Source organism: Coturnix japonica, chromosome 3 (genome assembly GCF_001577835.2).
Source record: "Coturnix japonica isolate 7356 chromosome 3, Coturnix japonica 2.1, whole genome shotgun sequence".
NCBI lineage: Eukaryota > Metazoa > Chordata > Aves > Galliformes > Phasianidae > Coturnix > Coturnix japonica.
The window spans coordinates 84872184-84898885 of record NC_029518.1 but is presented as its reverse complement, the minus strand read 5'-3'; the positions used below and the strand labels follow the sequence as shown (position 1 = coordinate 84898885).

General features: G+C 37.7%; 1 protein-coding gene across 17 annotated transcripts in view; it reads left to right on the top strand.

Annotated features, from left to right (window-relative positions):
- MYT1L (myelin transcription factor 1 like) overlaps positions 1-26702 on the top strand; it is a 277706-nt gene that overhangs the window by 233407 nt on the left and 17597 nt on the right. For all 17 annotated transcript variants that reach the window (XM_015859374.2, XM_032443418.1, XM_015859366.2 and 14 more), the window contains 2 exons: positions 19489-19551; positions 26595-26678. In XM_015859374.2, the coding sequence (XP_015714860.1) occupies positions 19489-19551; positions 26595-26678 (147 nt within the window). The remainder of the gene's footprint in view (positions 1-19488; positions 19552-26594; positions 26679-26702) is intronic.

Genomic DNA, 26702 nt, shown 5'->3' with positions numbered 1-26702 from the left:
TTACCCTTTTTTGTGAGAAAAACAGCCATTTCCATTGTTATTATCACTTTCTTTTCCTCTTTCCCTAGTTTTCTATTGTTTATGTCCTCTTATTTATTTATTCATTTATTTATTACTGTGTGATAAGTTGTCATTTCAGTTTTTTCCTGAATACTAACATTGCTGAGTCTAGTAAGTAATTTTGTGGTATAATACAATACTTATTTAATGTTAATTATGTATCATTTGGATCTTCAAAAAATTTTTAAGTTCCCTGATGTTTTATCTAACTTCTAAGTGGAAAATGTGGTTGCAAGGACCAGCCATTATGTATTTGGTATTATGTTAAAAATGACTAGAGCAAGTCATTTGTAAATAACAGTATTTAATTGACTTATCTGCAATGTTATGATAAAACAAACCGGTTTATAATGTGTTATTAAATTAGTGTGCAATTTGAATTTAAATTATTAAAAACAAAACCAAGGAGTGTAGATCCCCATTATTAGTTCCCCTGTAAAGGATAATCTTTCCCATTTTGTTCAACTAGATCCTTGGGCCAAGTGAAATTAGGAATCTCATGTGGTTTCAGTGGGTTTTTTTTGCATTTTTGTTTCCTGTATTTATTGCAGATTTCCACTTGGATACCTTATCTTTGATGGCAGCATGCATGCCTGGCCAGAACAGAACACCTTGGGCTCTGTTCCTGCACTTCTCAATACTCAAATGGGCACTGTAGGTTATACCTAGCATTTCCAACCTCATGTTGTGTGGTGTTATGATAATGTCCTTTGTATAGAAACCCATCATCTGCAGCAACCTCATCTCTATAGTCGCAATAAGTTTTACATATGGAAGTGGCTGGGCTTTTTTTTTCTGTTAGAATAACTCCATTCAGACTCTGGTAAGGCTGAGTCATTCCATTTTTCTCACTTAAGTTTGTCAACTTTTGTCTCTAAAATGAATAATACTTGAGTTCTGTTTACATAAGACCCTTTCATCATTGTTTTCATTACTAAAAGGTAGTCTTAAAAGCATGTACTCTCTAAAAAGCTCCTTGCAAGCCATCTGTCTACCAGTACCTCTGATACTGTGAAATGTTCCATGCAGGCACAAAATTGTTTGCATGAAGCACCTTGCAGAATCAGGGCCTTAGTAAGTTTTCAATACTATGAAATGCTCTGGAATTAGAGGCTTTAATTTGCACAATGGCAGCTGAAATATTTAAATAGCTTCTGGCCTCTTCTTTATGCACTTAATTATTTAAAATAAAATATATTGTTAGCTACACTTCTTCTGCTGTTTGGATTATAATCAGTGTTTTAAAGCATTTGCTGCTTAGTTTTAAACTGGAATAGTCTCAATTCAGATGACTGTTCACTGAATTAGAGTAATTTTTATTCAAAACAACCTGTATGACTTAAGTTTGCTTTCAGAAGGAATGTAAGCACTGGGAATCCACATCCCTTTTACTTCTGTATGCCTGTCTTTAAAAGTAGAACTTAGCATCTGCAATAATGACTTAAGCAGTTTTCAATATACTATCCTAAGTTTCTAGGCTCTTTGCTAATCACCAAATGCTTCGGTGTGAATGCTTATTTGATGGTTCAGTTTAATTTTCAAAACTACTCTTGTCAGTCATTCCAGTGCCATTCCATGCAGTCCCTAAGCAACTATTCTGAGAGGGACACTTGATTGTGATTATCTATGAATTTGTTTTGTTATATTAACATGCCCAGTGAATCTCTCTAAGGCCTTCTTGTCTTGGAGTCTTTCCATTTGTACAGTTGCCTCTGCCATCCTTGAGTTTGGTTGTACCTCTTTGTCATTAAATGTGTCCCACATCACTTATCTCATTCAGCCTGGCATTTGCTTGTATTCAATCCAGGGATCTTTTCTTTGGCACAATTTGGTTATTGTGCAAACTCCCATTGTGATGTTGATCATTTTTTTGCTTCAAACCAACAGATCATAACCAATTGCTCATTCCATCCAGATCCGCAAAGATCTGCAACATGATGCTGTGGTATATCCCAAGTGCTGAGGCAATCCCCATGGGAAGTTGCATAAACTACACAGTTACTAAAAGGAGAATTAAAAGTGCAATCTGTGTTTGGTCAGACTTGCCAAAACCCTTAATATATACCACAAAATAGAAGTAATTTTGTCACTTGAAGTCTTAAATATGATTGTCTGGATCCTCAGTTGGTGTAAGTTAGCATAGCTCCATTGCCTTCAGTGGAGTTACGCTAAAATACAACAGTGATGATCTGGGCAGATGCCCTCAGCTTCTCTCTTGGGTTAGCATTCATGTTTGATTGCCTTATTTAAATCTTTTGAAGTTATAAAATCCCTTGCATTGTTTCTTAGAATGGCCAATTGCTAACTCGATTTCTTGGTGTCTGTATCTGCACAGTAACATCTAATTTTGCCATGCAGTTAAGTTCATCTCTTTATTTTCTTTCTGAGTGCTATTGGGACTTTATGTGGCACACATTTTTTGCAGCACTGTAGTATCTCTATCAATGTCCTATATCCCTAAAATTTCCCCTTCCCCTCATAAACACCTCATCATAATATTCTTTCACAATATTCTTGTATTCCTAGTAAGTGGAGTTTACATTTGCTCATCTGCATGTAAAAATTGCTCTTCTACCCTAACACACACAGAATTTCCACTGCTTCAAAGTCTACTGGTTTTTCTCCTTTTACAGATAACGACACCGTGCTCTTTCAGCATGAGCTTACTTGGTGTATACTGTGTGAAACAGCCTTAGATTCTGAGGGGTGTTTTAACATTGTCCATCATTAATTATTTTTATATGTTTAACTGTGCTTACACTGCACTCAGCCCCAGCAGTATCTGTTTTCTGTATTAAAAATGAAAAGACAGAAGAGGACTGCTGTTTTTATTTATTTATATTTTGGACTGTGGTCAAGAGGGAAAAAACATAGAGCCTTGAAAAAAATCTTTTTTTGTTTTTCAGTGCAGTTTTCAGATGTATTCTATTTACATATTCTTATTTAAGTGATCAGCTGTAAAGTGGACAATCAGAGTGATATTTAAAATGCCAGCTTCAGACTTAAGAGTTAATACTATGCTGAGATGAAAGGAATCTTGCTTACAAATTTTTAGGCGGCAGTTTAATGGAAGTGTCATTATAAAAAGCATATGGTCATCTTAAAAGATGATCATATAAGTACAGTGTACTCAAAAGAGATTAGATACTGGAACAGTTTCCTTTTGCACTAAGTAGCAAAGGAATCAAAACATATAGACAATTTATAAAAAAACCAAGTCATAGTTGTTCTCTGTTTTGTTTTGTTCTTTTTTACAGGTAAATAGCTGTTTTTTCCAGGCCAGTCAGTCTAACACTTTTCTTGAACGCATAAAAAAAAAAGCACTTGAAAGCAGATAGTGTATGAAAATTACAACTTGCTCATTTTTCCTACTATACTGTGAGTTTAGGGATTTTTTGTTTGCTTGTATAAACTGATGAAAGCTAAAAGAACGAGAATGGCTCTGCGCTAAATGCAGTCTGAATGCTGAATTCAGCTTAGTAGGTAAACTACATATAATTTACCTTTGACCATATGATCCAAATCTGTAATGCAGATACTGGCACGTGATAGATAGAAACACGAAATGCTATCTTGGCCATTTTAAAAAATATTTATATATTTTTTTGTAACACCAAGGTTATACTTTAAAAGGAAATGAATTAAATACTTGCTATCTTAATTACTGTGCATTTCTATAATAAGTTTGGATATAAAAGCTGTGAATGTTGTCTGTGCTGGACACTGCAGAAATACATTGCGTTTTTGTTCCCCTTTAGGAAAAGTTATAAGTAAGTTATGAAAAAACAGGAAAAAACATAAAAATACAATATATTAAAATAACTGAATAATTTTTTAAAAAAATGATAGATTATGGGTTTCTTCTCAAGGCTTCTCCAGGAACCATTGTAGGTGGTGATTTGTTTTCCTCTGATGCACTAATCAAGAAACATCTGTCAGGAAAGCGTAAGTATGTTCCATAAGTATAGGCACAATGGAGGAGGGGCAAGAGCCTTGTTTTTGAGTAACACCCATGTCAGCTTTGTGACTTAAGTGTGCAGAATCTGAAATAATTGAATAATTGTTATTTTTCTTTATTTTAAAAAAACATCCGAAGTTGAATCCTCAAAACTCATTCACAGAAAAAGACCTTCAGTATTTTTAAGGCAGTCTGAGACCTGATCCAAAGCTCACTTAGCTCAGTGGAACACCTGCCTTATTTGGTTTTGAGTTTGAGACAATGTTCAGCAGTTGCAAAAGGTGGCATTTAATGGAGTGAGAACAATTTTACAATGCCAAATTCCATGCATAGATCCATGAGCAGAGTTTTCACTCCTTACACTTTACAAAGGCAGTTTCATGTTGATATTGTCATAGACAAAGTCCTATTAAATCATTACTTATTTTGGAAGAGAACATTTTTAAGGAATTAATAAAGTAATGGTAAAGAAGCACCTTAACTTTTCTTTGAGTTGAACAATTTGATAGAATAAACCTTTGCCAACTAAAATATGAGTAATATTTGATCAAATGCAAATGGGATCAAATGCAATTTCTATACATATCTTCTATCTAAAATAGAATGTTTTAACCATTTTTACCTGATTTTAATTCAATTTTTGCAAATGTTGATATTGACTGTGCTGAACCTACAGGAAATGCTGTTGATTTACAAATCGGTAATAGGTAAACACATCAGGACCATTCATTTACAATTTGTGCCAAATATCTTAGCAGTGCTAATGCAGAACAGCCCAAACATTTTATATCTTTGTATAAATCTTTATATAATCAAAAATTAAGTGGAAATGTTTCTAAATGAGAGAAAAACTTTTTGTTTATTTACATCAGTGAAAACACTTTCCAGTCAAGATTAAAGTAACTATAATGAATTCATGGTATTTATTGAAAGGGTGATTTCTTTTTTCCTAAGACCAGACTCATTCATAAATTTCCTTCAGCATAAAAAAGGGAAATACAGTACTTTTCAAAACATTATTGATAATTCTAATTCTATGTAAGAGATACAATCCAGAAGTACTGGGAAGTGTCTACCTATAGGAAATATTTTTGTAAGGTGCAGTTTGCTGTTCCACTCTCTTTCCTTTTACCTTCCTGAGATGCTGTAGTCATCTTGAAGTTTGCAGATTTTCTGTGATTGTATGGATGCTCAGACTGGAATTCTGCCTGTCCCTAATTCAAAAGACGCTCTTCTTCTCTGTAATGACTAGCTGAGGAATACCTCCACTGAGCTAATCAGGACAGCTGTTTTCCTATGCATATGTTAGTCTCCCACATCCTTGTCAGGGGGCAGTTAGTAGGAATTTTTGTGAGGGTAGTGTTTTAAGAAATAAATAAAATTGTTTCAGTGCAAGATGTAAACATTTATCCTGAGAATAAAGGGAAAAAGTGCATAAGGCAAAGTTGTTATTCTCAGACTTTAGGCTGTTTTTCTAATTCTAAAGAGCATGAGAGCTCTGAACTCTGAGGTATAAAAGAGTATGAGCACTTCTCTCTGCATTCCCGACTGTGAATAAAGTGTTTCTGAGAGAGAAAACTGTTTTATACACTGCATTATGCAGCTTCCAGTGCCCATGTGCTGTGCAGCCATTTATCCCTGTTTGTAACCTCTGGCCTCTCCAGCACTGTGCACAACTATTTATGAAGCTCTTCCTGCAGAAATTGAAGTAGTTCTTTCATGAAATGTTTACAATATAAACCAAGCATGCACTGCCTAATCTTATGGGAGTTTCAAAAGGGGAAATTGTACAAAAGCCTGGGCTTTCTGCCTTTGTCAACTTTAAGGAGAAAGTAAGGAGGGCCAAAGAAAAAGAAAGACACTAGAGAATATCACATGAGGATAAAAAGCACAATTCCTTTTCAAATGCTGTAGTTAATGATACCTTGGAACATTCTTATTAAGTTGGAATTATTACTTAAGTGCTGTTCAAATACAGTCTTGGATTCCAACTTAGCTTGGAACAGTTTTAAAGGTCTGATCAGAGTTTCTTGCCCTCACTGAAGGGATGTCTCCTTTGTTCACATTAAGTGCAAACTACCTCATACAGTATGACACACTAGGGTGAAATAGCACCCATTTCAGGTAATTGAATACCATTCTAAAAGCTCCCTTATTTCTCATAATGCTGCCCAGACAGCTGCAACATTCTCTCAGGAGGCACAGGAAGCTCAGAAGTGGAGGCAGATGAATGCCTGGAGTAGAAACTGAGAGTATCATCTCAGAATATTGTCTCTGACTGCACTGATTTGAAATTTTTGAGTGAACTTTGGCTACCTCACTGAGAATTTCTGAGCTCTTATTAGCTCTGCAAACTGGACTTCATAACCATGATTTTTAATTGAATTTTTTAACTTTTTAATACAGAAGTGTTGGCTGATGGTTGATCTATCAAGGAGGGATAGAAATAGAGTGGCTGAGCTTAAGGTACCATCTGTGCTGTGTCCTTCAGCTGTGCACTTCTGAGAGAGCTTTTGCTGTGCTTTCACCATAGTCCCCTACCAGGTCTTTGTAGACAGAAATAAGATTGTTTCTTACATTTTTCTTAATCAGCAGCAGCTTTTGCAGCCTCTTCTGTGAAGTTCTCCAAGACTCTAGCCATTCTGCTATATCGCTCAGTAATACAGACTTGCAGCTCAGTGTTCACAGACCTCAAAGTGCTGGGGAGAGTTTAGGATATTGTTCCCTCTTACGTATTAGTTAGCACTAAGAGCTAACCTTTCCATGTACCAGTAAACCTCACTGAAAATTGTAGCCCTGAGGTAATTTAGGGCTCAGGCAAATGCTGAAGTTATGCTTCAAAGTCAGCGTACATGGAACTTGAATCTATCCCACCAAAACTTACAGCATGCCTGAAAAGTTGCTCAAAAATTAATGTAAGCTCATAACAGTAAATCAGTAACAAACTAGATTTCCTGTACCTATACTGTTCATTAGCCTTCTCACTAGACCAGACTGCCTCTCACAGTCTGATATAATTCACATGGTATTTTCACATTTCCTCACTTGGGCTTCTGGCAAATGTTTGTGGGCCTAAAGGGAAAAAGCTGTTTATTTTCATAAAATGAAAACTGAAGGATTTCACTCTTGCTGATGACTCTTCACCCCCAAAACAGAAAGTAGTACCTCTGCGTCAACTGTCTGGGGAAATGAAACCCTCAAGAGTTAGCTCCCTTTTCCATATATTAACCTGTCCTTGTTCCTGGATTGCACATGTTTTCAAATAGAAACCATACATTCAGAAGAGATTTTAAAGTCCATCCTATATAGGAACTGTATGGTAAAATAGCTCTTCTTCATGTTAATAACAGGTATAGCACAGTGGCTGTGTGTGGAACAAAGGATAAATCATAGCCTTAAATACATAGTTAGTCTCATAAACACATTTTACACTAAAATTATTATTCTTAACTTACTGAATATTCACTGAAAAACATCTTAATTGCTCTTTTGAAGCAGAAGCTGATAATGGTGTGAAGAAGATTCCAGTCCATTAAATTTGCTGTCATTGTGTGCTTTTTCACACATAATGCTAGGCTGAGAGAAATATTTAGAGAGGGTACTTGTTTCTTTCTATATTGCACAGTCTAGAAATACACAACTAACTGCTTTTTTAGGCTCAGCCTTTCATACCAGTATTAGATGAACTAATTTGGAAGAGAATATACAGATTGAATCTCTTCATGCTGTTATTCTTTCCATCCTTTCAACTCAGCTTTTCCTTTCTCCTTTACTTTAGATCCAGCTGTCTCTTGCTCCGCCTTTCTCTTGATGAATTATGTGAGGGTGTACAAGTTGAATGGTTATGTTCAAATGAAAAACAGATAAACAGTAACTAAGGAAAGGCTAAAGCTGAGTTCTATCTATTCATTTCCAAACATTAGTGGTTTGTTAAGGCACAGAATATTGAAGATTGTTAGTTTATTTCCTTTGCTTTTAGGAGTCTAATCTGATAGTTTTTCTGAGTGTTTCTTGTGGAGTTGCTGAACTTTTCTGAGTGTTTAAGATATATGAATTTTACAGTCATCCAAAACCTCTAGGAAACTCAAGAATCTGCAGGTTCAAGGTTATACTGCTGTGTCTTTGGTATTAGCATCACTGGGGAGAAGATACAAAGTATGTAAGAGTACACAGCAACACAGAGACAGCAGATCTAGAATTATGATACTGATAATTTTGTGGTGTTCAAAGCATCCAGCAGGCTACTGACCTAACTGTGATGTAAATCTCTTGTCAGGGAAAAGATCCCTACTTCAAATCATTTATTTTTAAGGTATTCAACATTTGACATATTTAAATCCAATTGTGCACTAAAACTTTCATTTACTTCATAAATAGAAATACGTGGCCAGCTGTAAGATTTTTTGAAGGCAGCTTGTCTGATGAAGAATACCTGAATAGTAAAATACCCATGCTACTGTCTTCAAGTGACCCAACCAACATACAGGAAGTGAGTGAAATCAACTGTCTATTGGCTGTTCTGCAAGCTCTGACTGGAAATGTTGTCATGCCTTGGCTGAGTGGTACATACTTCTGAGGAGCTACCCATTTTAAAAGATCAGTCAGAAATAGGATGCTCCTCTTTAGAAGCAAATGTCTCCACCTCAAATTACTGAAGAAAAGCCCTTTAAAAAACACATACTTACCCATATTTTGAATGAACTTTCAAACACAGGCTTGAAGAAATCTACTATGAGACAAAGAACTTGAATGGCTTTGCTCAGAGCTGTAGAGTATGTTGTCTTAGGGCTGTCTCCTCCTGTATTGTTCTCCCTAGTGCTATAATTTTATGTTATTTTTTAGCTACAAAAAGGAAGCTTTTCTCAAAGGATGATGTGTTTGGAAATGAACATTTGAATTCACATATGTTGGAACTGATTCATTCCTGGTGCCAGGAAGCGCTCTCTTGTTGCGAGGAGGGGATGTGCAGCTGGCCAGTGCTGCCTCCGAGGCAGGCAGTGTTGGCAAGAGAGAAAGTGTGGGCAAGGAGCCCAGGGAGGGAGCTGATTCACAGCTTCCCTCTGGCAACTTCTGTGAAAGGAGCACCCCCTGGGTAGCACACAGGAGCGATTTCACATTAGGCACTTAGCATGCCTTTGGCAACTGGCATGTTAAGGTCTATTTACTGATGCTAAATGTGAGAACAGTGGCAGCACACTGTGGCACTTGCTGTGGGGAAGCTGGGAAGTCCTGACAGCTAGCAGAACAGGCAGCATGCAGAGGTGGTAGCTGAACATACAGGTTTTTTTTTTGTTGTTTTTTCTAAAACAGTATAATTAATTAAAAAGTCTTGTGTGTGTCTGTGCATGTGACTGCACAACAGTATTTTAATGCCAGCATGATGTGTTTTAGTCTACTTATAGGAAAATGGTTTTCCATTTAATTAAAAAGTATATCATGTTCTTTGTCACACACACAGAGTTCAAAAAAAGGTCAGGGTATTGTTAAACTTTACATAAAGAGTATGCAGTCAGCCACCCCCAGTTCAGAACCATTCAATGGCTGGGGATTTCTACAGGTAAGGAGAGAGACAGAGTGGAGATGGAATCTCTTTCAGCAGAGATAGAAGAGACTGAATTTACTTCATGAACCTTCTGAGCCAAAATTGTTTTAGTCTCATGCCTTTTTTAGGCATCATTCCTTGTGGACAGAAAGACCACACAGTGAGTGTGGTAACAACAAATCATTTAATTTCACGTTTCCAACTTCTGTTTCTCCCAGTGTCTTCTAAGAGGACTTGGGAGTGCTCCACTAGGAGAGATTCTTGACTGATCTGATCTCCTTCCCATTCATACTGGAGCTTCCCTGGATCCAGTCTCAGCGACAACTGAGCAGATGAACTTTTCTCAGTTCACTCATTTTGCCATTCTAACTCAACTGGGGGAGGAGAGAGTTGACACCATTGTTTATCCTCAAATCGTTTTCCTTTATATATACACTTTTTTTATATCTACTTTTTTTTTATTATTTGAGAATTTTTATTTTTATTTTTTTATTTTCCTGCCACCTGCAGCAATGCCTTTCTTGTCAGTATTTTGCTTTGTAAAAACTGTTAGCAATATTTTCCATGAGAAAAAAGGAATATTTCTCACTTTTGCTGAAGCAAAATATGTGCAATTAAGTACTCCTTCTTGTTAAGCTGAATATAGGAAACTTATTAACATATGAATCAAAATTTGGTTCAGTTTATATTTTTGGTTTACAATGCATCTTTGTGAAACTTTGATATTTATAAGCATGTAGCTTCACGTGCTTTCTTAGGTATACTTCTGAAAAGCAGGTTACAGGTTTTGCCTGGAATATGAGACCATAGATTCAAGATCCTCTAAGATCTGCATACTTTTCCCAGAGAGTCCTTGTCACATCTTGAAATGCTCCAAATGAACTTCAGACAAGCTAAGAGTAGTTGTCAGGAGCTCCTAGTGCTCGCATGATTTTACACCTCTTGAAGCCAATGATAAAGCATGAAAGGACTTAATGAAAACAGAAGAGTATATGGTACAGAAAACAGATATGTGTTAAGACTGGGAGAACTTCTTGACATCAGCCCTACAGAGAAGGACTTGGGAATTCCAGTTGATGGTGTTGACAGTGTGTGCTTGCAGCCTGGAAGGCCAACTGTATCCCAGTCTGCATGAAGAGAAGGCTGGCCAGCAGGGAGAGGGAGGTGATCATCCCCTCTAGTCTGGGTGCACCCATCTGAAGTACTGTGTCCAGACCTGGGGCTCTCAGCAGAAGAAGGATGAAGAGCTGTTGGAGTGGATCCGTAAGAGGGCCACAAAGATGATCAGAGGACTGGAACACCTCTCAGATGAAGAAAGGTCAAGGGAGTTGTACTTTTTTTAGACTGGAGAAGAGAAGGCTTTGGGAAGACCTCATTGTGGCCTTCCAGTACTTAAAAGGAGCTTATAAACAGGAGTGGAAACAACTTTTATTAGTAATAAGGCAAAGAATATTGTCTTTAAAATTTAAGTTAGGAAGAAATTCTCTTCTCAGAGGGTGGTGAGACATTGTAGCAGTTTATCCAGAAAGGTTGTCGATGCCCCATCCCTGGCGGCATTCAATGGAACCCTGGACACCTTGATCTGGTGGGTGTCAGTCTAGCCCACAGCTGGACTATGATTCTATGATTTTGAAAATGACTCACTGTTTCTTGGCAGGAAATTCTGTGTTAAGGTTTCATATGTTTCACAACAGTGTTTTCTCCCTTGACACAAAGTATATGCAGTCATTTCAGCTAATGGAGAGAACCAGACACAGTGCAGACTAAGGGAAAAATAAATTCAGATGGGAGAAAATAACAGAAAGACAAGAATGGCGATGAAAAAAAATAATAATAATGGAAAGAAACAACAAAGAGAAGGAAAGAAGAAAGAATTGTAAATGTTGAGGTTATTAAAGATCAAGAAATGAAGAAAGGATGAAGGAGGAATAGAGTGGAGACATCAGAGAAAGGAGAGAAAATAAAAGATGTTGAAGAGACAGAGAGAAAATTGGAAAGTGACATAAATGACAATGAGGCAGAAAAATGGGTGGTACTAGGAATCTGGAGCCAAGCTCTTTTCAGCAGCTCACAGTGCCAAGACCAGAAGCAGTGTGGAACACAAGAGGTTCCATATGTCCATCAGAGAGCACTTTTGTGCTGTTCAGATGACAGAGCATTGTCACAGGTTGCCCAAACATTGGGGAGTCTCCTCTTTGGACATGTCCAAAAGCCACCTGGACATGGTCCTAGGTACATTTCTCTGGATGTTCATGCACAAGGAGTGGACCAGATGGTTCCAAAAGTCCCTGCCAACCTTACCCATACTGTGATTCTGTGATTTTGTAAAAGGATATGGAAAAGGCAGAAGTAGAATGTGGAAAAGGTACACTGGGGAGAAATATGGTTGGAAAGCAAACTGTGGACAAAAGCATATGAAGTCACTGCTCCAGTGAAGGAAAAGGATAATAGGTTGAAAATAGAAGGAGGCATCAAAAAGGAAAATGGAAAGAATAAAATGTGACAAAGAAATGAAAAGAAGTGAAGAAGTGAAAAAGGTATGTAGACGTGCAGTTTCATTGAAACTACAAGAAAATAAGTCCACCCTAGCAAAAGTTTACAGGTTTTCATTGCAAATTCAGATAGGTCATGTACGTCAAGAGTTTCTATCTACACAGTGAATGGAAGTAGCAATACTCTAGGAATTCAGGAATCAAATGCTGTGGTAAGAAAACTGAGTGGGAACAACAGAATGATAATGGGAAAGCATCCATGCTTCTACTGCAATTAAAACAGATGCCATCTTCTGTGACTTCATACAGAAGAAGATCATCAGAATTTTTATTTTGCATATTTAATTAGAGCTTGAGTGCAATGCCTGAGACAGAAAATAGGATTCAGAGATTTACAGAGACTGCTTTCAATCTCTGAATGCTTAGGAAGGTAAAAGCAAGGTCCAGTTAAAACCAGAGTCCAGTTCCTGTGAAGTAGGTATTTTTATAGCAGTAATAAGAACTCTGACTGATACCAACATGCCTGTGGCAGAGAAGTCCCTGCTGAGGACCACACACCTGTTTCTCATCTCCCTTGTCACTCTGCAGTACTCCATGCAAGTCAGCGCTGAGTGGTGTAGGAAGGAAACAGAGAAAAGCTTCTTTTCTCTTTGCTTCTTTGAGATAAACTTGGTACTTGTTTGTCAAGTATTGCAAACATACTTTTTTTTTTACAAGTACTCAAGTACATAGAAGCATAGACATAAAATAAACTCATCATACCTTATACAAAATTCAATTTTTTTAATTTGAAAAGCCTTCTTATCCCTTCCTTTTCTTGTTCACTCCTCTTTCCTCATATTCAGTTCAGGCAACTGCAAACAAAGCATTTATACAGTTTTTGCTTTTGTAACCTTTGGTTTCTGCACTACCTTACTAGAAAAGAATAGTATTTTGTTTATGAATCTATAAATAGTTTTGGAAGAGATAAAGCTTTATAGCTGCAAACAGAACAGTGAGTAAGTATCTCCTTCTAGCCTCTTGTGTGTAAAGTCATTTAGCCTCTCTATGCTCCAGTTTTCATCTGCTAAATCCTTCCCTTCTTCAAAGCTGTACTGTGTTATTTTTTCCATTAATGTCTGTAAAGTACTTTCAGGTCGTCAGACGAAAGATAGAAATACAAGGTAATATTGTGACTGTCTTCCTGCCTCCCAACCTATAAAATGAATTCCTAGTTATGCAGTCAAATAAATCAGAATCCCAAATACATAAAAACCACCAGACAATAAAAATATTCTGTGTTCTACTACAAAGAAATCCCACAGGAAACAATTATATTTCTCTAGGCTTTCTGAACCTCCAACAGAAAATCATATCTGTAGTATAGAGATTGACAACGTGGTCAAAATAAAACTATGGAGAAGATAGATATAATTTTCTTTTAAATTCCGGTTCCTTTGCAATGTAGAACAGTCTAAGGGACCATTCTGAATTTTAGTATATTTTATTGGTTAATTCCTTAACATGATTTTTCTTCTTGGTGGCTAGCTACATCTGCTTTAAATATTTAATAACTAATTGATTGGATATGTTTACTATCTATTCATTTAATTGTAGTAGTAACTTAATGCACTAGGGAAGATTGGATCCGCAGTGTAGTGTGTGTAAAGTACTTTAAAGATACAATAAAAATAACATGAGAGTTCAGAGCTGATAAACTAGCTTACTAATAACAGATTATAAAATATATTTTTTTATCTTCCCATTATAATTGAATACTAGTACAGTTTGGTAAGTTCTAGAAGGGATAACTACCTGATGGCTTTTGGTGTGGCTAGTGTGAGAAAAATTAATGGCTTAATTTCAGTTCCATGGGATAAAGTGTCCTCAGTACAAGAACAGTGAAGAAGGAATTTGCCATATTCAGAACTGGCAATCCTCTTCATTTTTATTAGTGACTTATTACCTCTTTATTTGTGGAGTGTCTGTGGAGTGTCCACTAAGTGTGAAAAAGCTATAGATAAAAGACAAGTACACAGATAACATACAAACCTTCCAAATCATGTAGAAACTACAGCATAACTTAACAACATGTCCTTTTCATATTGAAAACTGGGCAATCAGTCTGAGTGATAAGGACAGTGAGGCTGAAATGACCTCCCAGTGAGCCAAGAAGGTGTATGTGGCACATGGCATAGAAGAGACCAAGGGTGGTTGAAGGGGAAAGAGACATAGGGAAGGGCAGCATGGAGACAAGAAGTTACACTGATAGCAGTTGCTAAAACTGTCTCTCATGATTAAATTGAACCCTACTTGCAAAAAATGTGATCATGTTGGAATAACCTGGCTTTTGTCTGGGTGGTGTGCTGAATTTGAGCTTGCATAATTCTATATCCAAGGCTTCCGTTTGGGTTTATATAAGCTTGTCAAACCCTGAACACAAGGCTTGACTGAGATGGAAATAGAATTCATTGTATTGCTAAATCTCAGCTGAGGGTTTCTTAGAGAGAAGGAGCCTCAGGTTGAGCCTGAGCATGAGCTCATGCCCTCGATTATGCTCAGACTGTGCACTGAAAAAATTTCCGTGAACTCTGCCTTCTAACAAGGAAAATAGAATTCTTCTGGTTCCAAAGAGCCACTGGCACTTGGTGGTAAAAACAGGGGGGAAAAAAAACAGACAATTTATTTATTATATTGCAAATTACTATATCTTTGATTTATTGGTGTATTTTAGAGATATGTCATAAAATTCAACCAAAGCTATACAAAGTAATGAGGACAAAACAACTTCTGTTCTACCTTTACACTTTTGTCTAACAACCTATTTGATGTCGCATTACCTGATCTATACTGTGCCTATAGATCTAAATGAAAACCTGGGAGCAGAGTTTTAAGTATGTATCTTATTTGTAGTCCACTGTGCTGATGTAATCTGTTTTTTCTTCTGAGCTGAACTTGCACCAATACTTTTAACTGCCGGCATCTAGACAAACCTTTCCAGAACCTGTATGGGCATCTCTTTTCCCTGCCAGTCCCGAGAATCTCTTTACATTCCTTCAGGTTCCTAGAAATGTTTTTAATTGCTGCACACTTTGCAGAATTGTTTTATTTTGTGTCATCTGTCTCCGTTTGGCTTTCTCCTTTACTTCATTCCTGCTATTGAATCTAAGCTGATATTGATTCCAGTTTCCTCAGCGGTTGCTGTTCTCTTGTGTTTCCTACTTTCTGCTGATGTTTATGTTTCCACAAGATCTTCTTTGGGATGTTCTGTGAAATGAAGGGGACATCAAGACAGTGATTCCCCATCACTGGCAAGCTCTTTTATTGGATGCTCTGATTCTGAGTGCTAGTATTACATGGTCTGAGCATTATTCTTTACAAAGAAAAGTCCTTTCATCACTTCAGTCTTTACAGTACTAAAGTATTCTTTTGCCTCAGTGAGCTGTTAGATAGTCTACAAATAAGCTGCTTCTGTCAATTTACATTCACTTTAAGTCATTGAGGAAACTGTGTATCTATTTTTCCACTTAACTACAGCATTCCATTACAACGAATCTCACCTCACCTTATTCTTCTGAGCACCTATGCATGCATCTTTCAAGCATTGCTGTTTGCACTTGTGACCACTTAAGTCAGATATCTATAGTTACTTAGCAGTTGATAGCAAAGTGGAAGGATAAACATACGTCCCTGGTATGGTAATACATTCTGAAAATCCAGTCCCATGGTTCTAACTGTACAGAGACTTGAGGTTGTCTCCTTATCTAATTTATTTTGAGTATCAAATAATTACTGTAGTTGCATCGTAGTGGAAACAGACTGTCAGCATCAGCATCTAGTATTTCATAGTGGCTATAAGCAGTTCTCATAGAATAGAAGCAGGAGTAAATAGAACTGTCATAGGGTTTTGAAATACTCTTCTCAACTGCACTAAATGCTCATTTCATCTTGTACATTTAAGTCAGTATCAGCTTGTGAGACTTGAAATAAATTTTATAGTGCTAAAATCTGAAAAGTCTTTCTAAGATCCTTGCCTACTTAAAAAAAGCCCTTCTGGTTTAACCAAAAATATGTATTTTAAACTGATGTGTAAACAGTACGAAGCCTTCTGAAGATTCTCATCTCAATTTGCAGCAGAATGGTTTCTTCTTTAATACCAATTGCTTAAGGTTGTTGTTGTTGTTCCAAATGACACAAAAAGTAGGCTGGTTTTTAAATTTCTTGAGTGTCCAAATGGTTGAAGTGAAATTGTCTAATATTAAAACATACTGACCAGTTACACTGCTGCCTCTTACAAATCCTTTTTGTTAAGACACTATTAATTGTGCCGTCCTGTGGAGAAAACATTGGAATAGATGAGAAAAACATTCTTCTGTTTTGATAATAATTTATTCTCAATAGAATTGAAGAATTCCTTTGTGGGTAATAATTTGAAGCTTCAAATAGCACATATTCATAGAAAAAAAGGAATCTGTGTGTACCTCTGAGTGACTACAGAACAGTCTGATGACTCTGTGAACTACTTTGTTCATTTACATGCAGTGGACGTTTAAAGTCAAAGTGCACTCAGTTCATCTAGTTAAATCTTATTCCCATATATTTTGGTACAACAGATTTATAGGCTTCAGGGATGCATCTGGTCTTGATGGAAGTAGGAAATAAGTTTTGTACATTAAGAAAGATCTCAAAATCACAGAAAGGGGTTGGAGGGGACCTCTAGAGATCATCAAGTCCAACCCCCTCTACCAAGGCAGGTTCCCTACAATAGGTTGCACAGGTAGGGGTGTGTATGGACTATGAATATCTCCATAAAATGAGACTCTGCTACCTCTCTGAGCAACCTGTTCTGGTGCTCCATCACTCTTACTGTAAAGAAGTTTTTCCACATTTATATGGAATTTCCTGTGTTCAAGCTTTAGATCATTGCTATTTGTCCTATCACTACACACCACTGAGAAGAGCCTGGCCTCATCCATTTGCCTCTCATTTCCCTTTATTTATAAGCGTTTACTAGATCCTCTCAGTCTTCTTCTCTCCAGGCTGACCAGATCCAGGTTACTCAGCCTTTCCTCATACAGGAGATGCTCCAGGCTCTTTATCATCTTTGTGACCCCCCGTTGGACTCATTTTGGAGACCCCTGTCTTTTTTGAATGGGAGAACCCAGAAATGCACACTGTATTCTAAATGTAGCCTCACCAGGGCAGAGTAGAGGGGGAGGATCACCTCCCTCCACCTGTTTAATACGCTCTTTTTAATGCACCCCAGGATCCCATTGGCCTTCTAGGCCACAGCGACACACTGCTGGCTCATGGCCAACCTGTTGTCCACCAGGACCCCCAAGTCCCTCTATGCAGTGCTCCTCTTCAGCAGGTCATTCCCTAACCTGTACTGATGCATGTGGTTAATCCTCCCCAGGTGCAAAACTCTACACTTGCTCTTGTTAAACCTCACATTGGGATTGAATAAATATTTAATAAATATTTAATCCTAATCAATATATTAAAATAATAATAATTATTATTATTAAAACGCAGTAGATCTGAAAAAATACAATAATATCTAAATATCTGTATTTGAAATATTGTAAATATAAGAAACTAAAAATAAGACCCCTCCCATTTATTTTTTTGACTTGAAGTAGTAGCCAACCTAGAATCCAAGGTCTGTGATAATGATGTGCAGTCACAGTAAAGAATGAGTGGTAAGGTCTGTGCAGGAAAGAACTATGATTTGTTCAGTGTACTCTTACATGGGTATGTGAGAGGGAACTGCTTAAAGTCCTTTTTTAATCTTTCTAGAAGCAGAAACATTAATTTTTGATGTCAGTGTGGGTGTGGGTCCTGAGATATTAAGACTCCCAGCAGTACTTACACTTTCTAGTCAGGGTCCTGTTCTTATCATACTTGGTCCTGTGCAAAGGCATTGTAATAGGGAGTCATTGAGGCAAAGCCTTAGTATACAAGTGAAGCAAACATGTAAATCAAGAGAATTATCCTTAAGGATCCTGTTTAGGTTCCTTGTCCAGTGCACACAGGCTCTCTGTTATGTAGAAGAGAATCTTCAGTGACCCTGTGAATTCCAGAAGTTTTACTAGCTTAATCCTGGAAGCCTTACTGTATTTTTATGTTTTCTATAGAATAAATGAACTGGTCCAGAAGAAGACCATATGAGAACACCATTTAACAAATTCCAGTTTAATTTATCTCTTTCAAGCTGCCTTAATCATGTTTGAGGTTTGGCCCTGCTGAGCTCCTCCAAAGTAGGTAATGCTTATTGGCGTTAAAGAGCTAAAGTTCAGCCTAATGGAACATGACAGCCCATGCACTGAATTCCAGGTTCCTTGAAGTCCCAATATTAAGAAACTTTCAAGTCTCTGGAACTTTAGTAAACCAGTTTATCAGTTTCTGCTAACTTTGAGGAAAGCACACGTGTAACTAAAAGGCGAAAGCCAAAACGTGCATGAATTATGGATTCAAATAATCAATGAACTCAATGCTATGGAAATGATGTTCCAGAATGCAACACCTGAGATTGTGCACATGCTTTTTCAATTAGAGTGCTGACTTCAAAAGAAGCTTTAAAGCACCTCTAAAATTCAAAACTAACACACAGGAAAAGTGAATTTTTGGAATTCACATAGCATTTAAGTGTTCAAATGAATGTAAACCAGTGAGAATAAATAATATATAAATTATGGGTATAAATTACTTCTTCTTTTGTCTTTTTCTGATTTAGTGTAGCCATTCAAGTACCAGTTAATGATTATACTGACACTGTAAGTTAGCTTGTTCTGTAGGGATCATAATCATTTTCACAGTGTAGAAACATCCATTTTCTTTGATGGCTCTTCTGTCACTGTATTATTAGAAATTTCACTGGTGTGTGTATATGGTTGCTTGATGTTTGGGAATGCTAGGTGAGTTCTTGTTTCTATGCAAGAGACCCGTCTATACATTTCCTTTTCATTAGGCATTTCCGTTGTTTCCTGGAGTGGTGGAGGGTTATCTCCATGGTGCACCAACATCTCATGACATTGTGTTATGGGGTTAGAACAAAAGCCTTGATGGAAAACAAAACAGCTCACCTGTAATCTTAGCCATTACCTAAGAATACGTTTTGAGGATGTTGCATTTGCTGTCACCTCTACTTATTCCTGATGGTGAGGGAATGTCAGGCTGCTCCTGGTATTTTCCAGTAATCTGCCAGTGCTAGAGGTATCCAGAAAGTGTTTGACTGGGCAGGAAATGAGTAGTTAATAGAAATATTTAATGAGTGAATATAGTATGTTTGTCCCTGGTGTTGAACTAAGCTTAGGTTTAGGAATGGCTGGAGGTCCCCAAGGCTGGCACCTGTGGAAACAGTGGTTGAGATAGTTAATCTTTATTTAATATAAAATGGGCAGTTGTATTTTACTGTCAGTAACTCTGCTCTGTATCTTTTTACACTATTATTCTAGGTGTCCAACTCCTGGGTGTGATGGTTCTGGACATATTACTGGAAATTATGCTTCACATCGAAGGTATGTAAAGAGAAGTATTTGTTCTTTAAATCAAACAACTAAAGGGCTGTGTGGGAGTTCAACAGATCTCTCTTCTCTGTTTCAGCTCTGAAGTAGTATTGAGTGCTTTATGTCAACATATGTTGGTCTAACTCATCCTACATATCACAAAATGAGTAACATTTTTGTTTCAGCATGGCTCAGTATCCAAAAAGGCAGGGAGATTTTTGTTAATATCTTGCAGAATCTTTGTACAAAAATAATGTAATTTTTTCTCCTTTCCCTGTCAGCCAAGAGAAGTAATTATTTACCAATTTATATTGCTTTACATTCTGAATGACTTAACCATTCTCTGCAGTCTTAGCTTTTCTGAACTAAAACTCTGTTCCTGCATTTTTTTTTCCCTCCAGAATGTTTCCCGATTGTTTTTATTTATTTATTTATTTTTGTCAGTCATTTCAGACTCTCTCCATATTTCTTTAAATGTGGAATTGAACTTATTTACTGCCTCTCTCACCTGAAGTCTTAAATCATAGAATCATAGAATTGCTTAGGTTGGAAAAGACCTTCAAGATCATCCTCAACCATACTACCCTAACTCTCCCAACCCACCACTAAATCATGTCCCTGACCACCAAAGTACCTGTTGCATCTGATATTCATCTGATATTAAAAAATGTACTTCAGAGTAAAGATTGGTTTGTTTTTAAATCGCTATGAATTGCTTATGATTCTGTGAAGTCAGAAGAATGGAAAGAGAAATTAATGGAGAAAAGCTGTCATACTGACTGCCTAAACTATAAAAGTGATCCTTACCAAAGGCCAAAGGAAGCTTTATGTTTACTAACTGAGATTGCTGGTAACCTTTAAATGAATTACCATGGTACCACACTAGAGGTATGTTTTCCACAGGCTGTATAATTAGTAATGCCTCTGTGGCTATTTTGGAACTATAAATCAGTGGAGAAGTGCTACGCTATATTTTGCAAATAATTATCCACTGTTTAATTGAATAATAACAGTGTATTCCACCCAGTTTTTATTAGTAAAGGCTTTTTACTCCCGTGCTTACTAGTATATGTTAGCTTTGTTTGCCAAGTCCCTACATTTGTAATTGCCTGTAAATAGTCAATACACATAGTCTCAGTTTAAATTTGTAGCCTGTATGAGTAAGTTTAAAGTCAGAGTACAGATAACACAGACATCAGGAATGTAGCATATTTTTAAATGCTGTAAAAATGGGTGATCACAATAAAAATCCAGTTTTCTGTAAAGCACACAGAGGTATCAATAGTACAAATAGCTTTATGCAGGAAAAGATATAAACATTTCTAAAGCACTTATGCAGTGTAGATTAAATCACACTTTCAAAATGATTTAAGGTCAAATTATAACCACATTGAATTATGAATGGATTTATCAGTTCATACCTCTACCAACACTGTGCTTGGTGCCTGAACTTTGCTATTTCAGAAATATGTTCATGTGGTCATTTAACCAGAAACAGGCAGCACAGTGAAGGTGCAGTAAAATGTAGGAAGCCAAAGTGTCATAAACAGAAGAAACCTAAAGGCTGCCAAGATTAGCAGGATTGTGTCACTTTCTGAACTCTCACTGGGCATTGTCACTGTAGGACCAGTCAATGATCTGGAAGGTGTTATTTAGTTTTAATCACTGAATTTTTATGTTCTTATATTACAGATGAGGGCTAGACCAAATTTTCATTTGATGTACATATAAAATATGTTTAAAGACATAAGAAGTAATACTGCAGAAATAACTTGTTTTTATTACATCCAGTACATTAGGATTGAAGGCATTTGTTTACATTTGAAATGCCACTATGACAGTACTGAGCACATACCATACAGAATCATAAAATGGCTTAGGTCAGAAGGGACCTTAAAGATCCAACCCCCTTGCCATAAACTAGATCAAGCTGACCTCAAACATATTCAGGAATGGGAAATCTTCTCCGGGCAACTTGTTGCAGTGCCTCACCACCCTCTGAGTAAAAACTTTCCTCCTAATATCTAGCGTAAGTCTCCCCTGTTTTAATCTAAAGCTGTTGCCCCTTGTCTTATTACTATCAGACAGTGAAAAGTCAGTCACATTCCTGTTTATAAGCTCTCTTTAAGTACTGGAATGTCACAGTGAGGTTTCCCTGGAACCTTCTCTTCTCCAGGCTAATCAAGCCAAGCTCCCTCAGCCTTTCTTCATAGGAGAGGTGTTCCCAGTCTCTCATTATCTTTGTGGCCTTCTTCTGGACTTACTCCAGCAGCTTCATATATTTATTTTGTTGTGGTCCTTGGGCCTGAATACAGTGCTTCAGATGGGGCCTCACAAGGACAGATTAGAGGGGGACAATCACCTCCCACTTCCTGCTGGCCAAGGCACTTTTCATGCAGCACAGGGTACTGTTGGCCTTACAGGCTGCAAGCACATGCTGTTGGCTTGCATCAAGCTTTTCATCAACTGTAACTCCCAAGTATTTCTATGTAGGGCTGCACTCAATTAGTTGTTGTTCTAGTCTGTACGCACACCTGAGATTGCCCCAACTCATTTACAACACCCTGTACATGTCTTTGTTGAACCTCAGTAGGTTCACATGGACCCATTTTTCAAGCTTTTCCAGATCCACTCAGCTTTGTGTCATCAGCAAACCTTCTGAAGGTGCATTCAATCCCACTATCCAACCCGCTGATGAAGATATTGAAGAACACTGATCCCAACATAGGCATCTGGGGGACACCACTCATCATGAGCCTCCATCTGGACATAGATACATTGAAAACAACCATCCAACCAATTCCTTATCCACTGAATAGTCCACTCTTTAAATCCAGATATTTACAATTCAGAGAGAAGAATGTGATGTGGGATCATATCAAAAGCCTTGCAGAAGTCCAAGTGGATGACATCATTTGCTTTTCCCTAGTCCACTGGTGCTGTCACTTCATCATGGAAGGCCAGCAGAGTGATCAGGCACAATCTGCCATTGGTATAGCTGTGATGTCCATTTCAGATCACCTCCTTGCATGTGCCTTAACATAGCTCCCAGGAGGATCTGCTTCATGATCTTCCCTAGCAAAGACATTAAGCTTATTGGAATGTAATTTCCCACATCTTCTCTTCTACCTTTCTTAAAAATTGGAGGGTTTTATCTTTTTCTGGTCAGCAGGAACTTTACTTAGCAGCCATGACTTTTCAGATTTAATGGAGATTGGCTTGGCAACTACATCAGACAGTTCTTTCAGGACCCTGAGATGCTTGTCATCTAGTCCCATAGACTTATAGACATTCAGTCTCATCAGGTGATCTTGAAATTGCACTTTGTCTACACTGGGAGAGATTTAACTCCCCTGACCCATACCTAGAGGTTCAGAGACATGAGAGATGTGGGAAGCCTTACTGCCAGTGAAGACAAGCAGTAGAAGAGTTTACTGAGTACCTCAGCCTTCTCTGTGTCCATTGTTGCCATTTCTCCCTTCTCGTTTATCAGAAGGGACACATTCTTCTTGATCTGTGTCTTCTGTGTACCTGAAGAAACTCTTATTATTTTTCATATCCATTGCCAAGTCCAGTTCCATCCACTCCTTGGCTTTTCTGATCCTATCTCTGCATGTCCAGACAGCATCTCTGAATTCTTCCCAAGCCATACATCCCTGCTTCTGCTGCCTGTGTATTTACTTCTTATCCCTCCCATGCTGATTTCCTGCCTCCTCTACTTGATTTCTAATTTTAACTTACAAGCTCTCAACCTAATCATGGTCATTTTTTAGAAGCAGCTCTTTGCTGCCACTTCTTAACATTGAGGCCTCTCCTGCCCTTCTTGTCTCTTGTAAAATGCTTGTAGCTGTTTTTAATAGTATTCCAATTGTGCAATTTTTCCCACCCTGTTTTTGTGTATAGCAGTTAGGTTACAGTTCGCTAATTACAAAATCACAGAATCACAGAATTGTAGGGGTTGGAAGGGACCTCTAGAGATCATCAAGTCCAACCCCCCTGCCAAAGCAGGCTCCCTACACCACGTCACACAGGTAGGTGTCCAGGCCGGTCTTGAATATCTCCAGAGAAGGAGACTCCACCACCTCCCTGGGCAGCCTGTTCCAGTTCTCCGTCACCCTCACTCTAAAGAAGTTCTTCCGCACATTCGTGTGGAACTTCCTATGCTGTAGTTTCATCCCAATTACCCCTATTTCTATCCCCACGCACTACTGAAATGAGACCAGCCTCACCACTATGGCTCCCACACCTCAGGTATTTATAGACCTGGATCGAGTCCCCTCTCAGCCTTCTTTTCTCAAGGCTAAACAGACCCAGTTCCCTAAGTCTCTCCTCATAGGGGAGATGCTCCAGACCCTTCACCACCTTCTTTGTGGCCCTCCGCTGCACTCTTTCCAAGAGATCCCTGTCTTTTTTGTACTGGGGAGCCCAGAATTTAATGCACTTGCACTTAATTCTTTCAGTTTTAGAAGAAATTGATTTAAAAACTTATTTCCCGATGTCTGTCATGATGTTTAGGTATCATTTATATTTAAAATGGCTGAATGTATAATGTACATAAAGGCAAATTTAACCCTGCCATAACTTTCTGCAGTTCCACACAGACATTTAATGTATGCATGATGTTGTATTGGCATATACTGCCGTTTGAATTCTCTCATTGTCTTTTATCTTCGTAGATAAGGAATTAAACTGAAATCAAAATGAAGTAACATGTTTACTTTATAATAAGTTTTGTTTAGTACAGGATGAAAAATTAAAATGAAGTCTCATCTTTTACATAAGTCTTCTTGGTGAATCAGCTGAGAGAAAAAAAATGGATTAATCATAATCTCAGAAGCTGTCTGTTGGAAATGTCTGCTTAGAAGATCTGAAAAGTCTTAGAGAATTTCTTAATAAATCAGAATGCTAAAACAGAAAGATCTATTGCAAAAAGATGATGCACCAAAACACCAAGAAATAGGTGATAATTGAATTGATTTAATATGCGGTAAGCCTTAAATCATTAGTCAAGGAAGAAATTCTTAATTCAGGATATGTTACGAAAGTGTCATCATCTGCAAGCATATCCATCTGTACACCTACTGAAAGAGTGTTGCTTTCTGAGGCATTTTTTTAAATATTCGGCTTTCAGATGCAAAACCTGCTAATTCTCACACAGTGAGTAAAACTAATTTCACAGATAACCTGGTGATATCTGCAACTCCCATCCTTTTGCCTTTGCTTTTTAAAGTCTGTGTTACATGAGAGTCAGGAAAACAACCTGTTCCTGAACAGCAACCTTGCCCCATACTTTGTTTCCACTTATTCTAAATCCCTTGTGTTTCTTTGTTCCTGCCTTTTTTCAATGCAAGCTATTCTTCGGTGGCAAGGGATTTGTTTACAGGAAACTAGGATACTTTGGTGGGTGCTATAAAAGTGTGAATGAACAGCAGCTTTCTTTGAAAAGGAAAATGACCTGCTATGTTTATATTAGTTAATAGAACAGGATGACAATACAGGCTACGCTGCTGGTTCTTGGTTCTTGGTATAGGTAGTGCAGTTGTCTACACTATTAAATGGTTATAGTGTGCCCTGACATAGTGCTGGCCCTGGGCCAGTTAAAGTCTACCAGGCAGTTCTCAGAAATTATTTGGGGCTCCACACGTGTCCAGTTCATTCTCTCTAAGCAATCTGAGCGTGGCTGTTGTGTTTTACAGAGGAAGAGGGTTGAGCTGCATGGATGTGAACTTGCTGCTCTTAAGTCACGACATAGTTCTAGGTTTTTTCTGTTTATCAGTATAAATGTAGCCACGTCATATCACTAGAAATTGCTTGGCCAGTATCTTGTGTCAACATTCCTCCTCCTATTTAATTGAATTATCTACACCTTTATAGTGTACAGACTGCTTTTGCCTATGGTTTATTTTTCATTAACCAACACAGAATTCCATCCATGATTGCATAGCTGTTTTGTCTACTCACACCTCACAGTCCCCTCTGGCATTAGTAAGACAAAGTATTCCAAATTTTTGCTGCCACTGTTTCTTCTTTCTGCACACAGGACCTGCAGGACCATACAACACTGAAATACTTCATGTCATGCTGGAAACGAAAATCTACTCTATTTCTCTGAGACAAATTTTATAATACAGCTGTCTTTCATTTCAGTACATTTGAAGGTGTTGCTCTACCACTGGATTTCTTTGTACATATTTATATTTTAAGATGGAAATAACATGTAAGGAGAGCATAAAGCATGGCTTTTGGTGTGTCCTCAACAGAGACTACTTAAAATAAAAATGTGCCCATCTTTGAATATCTCTTAAACTCATGGTCAATTTCACTAAGCTGCTTCTGTAACTAACTTTTCATATGCAAAGAGAAAGTTGAACTTGTAAGATCTTGGAATGGATAGATATTTTTCCATCTTTTGTAGTTAAAACTACGTTCTTAGTGTTTAGTTAAAAGCAACATATTTTAGCCTAATGTATAACTTGTCTGGGCTCAGCTTTCTGAGCAGTTAAATTCTTTCTAAGGAAGGCACCGTACAGCTCTAATTCATGCTCCGTTTTCATTTGATAGATCTGTAGGATTCTTACATGGCATTTTAGTTTTGATAGTGTTTCTGATGTGTTCCCAAAAGAAATCTTTTGTCCTACTGACAGATCCAAAGACCTCCGAGTTCTGACCCTCTTGCTTCTCAGCCGTACAGGGGACATAATGTCTCTCAGCACTGAAACACTTTCTTACAAAGCTGATGTTGCTGCTGCTGAGTCAGCTGCAGGGATTATTAGGCAGAGAGCTAGGAGCTTCATTTTCTGTGCCTTCTCAGGAACTGCCTGTGTGTGTGTGGTCTACACAGAGCTCGCAGCCTTGTCCGTCCATCACAGACAGAGTTCCTTGGATTCCCCCTCATGTTTGTATGCTGCAATCCTTCCTATTCAAACTACTGAGCATTGATTTTGGAATCTGGACAGGATTACCCATTCTGTCAGTTTTTGCTATAGAAAGTATATCCCTTGTTAACTGTATGAAAGAGTGAGAAATTGTGTTTTAAAATGTTTCCTTTCACTCAGTCTTTCAGGCTGTCCACGAGCAAAGAAGAGTGGGATCAGGATAGCACAAAGCAAGGAGGACAAAGAAGACCAAGAGCCAATTAGGTGAGAACAAATATTGTTTAAGGG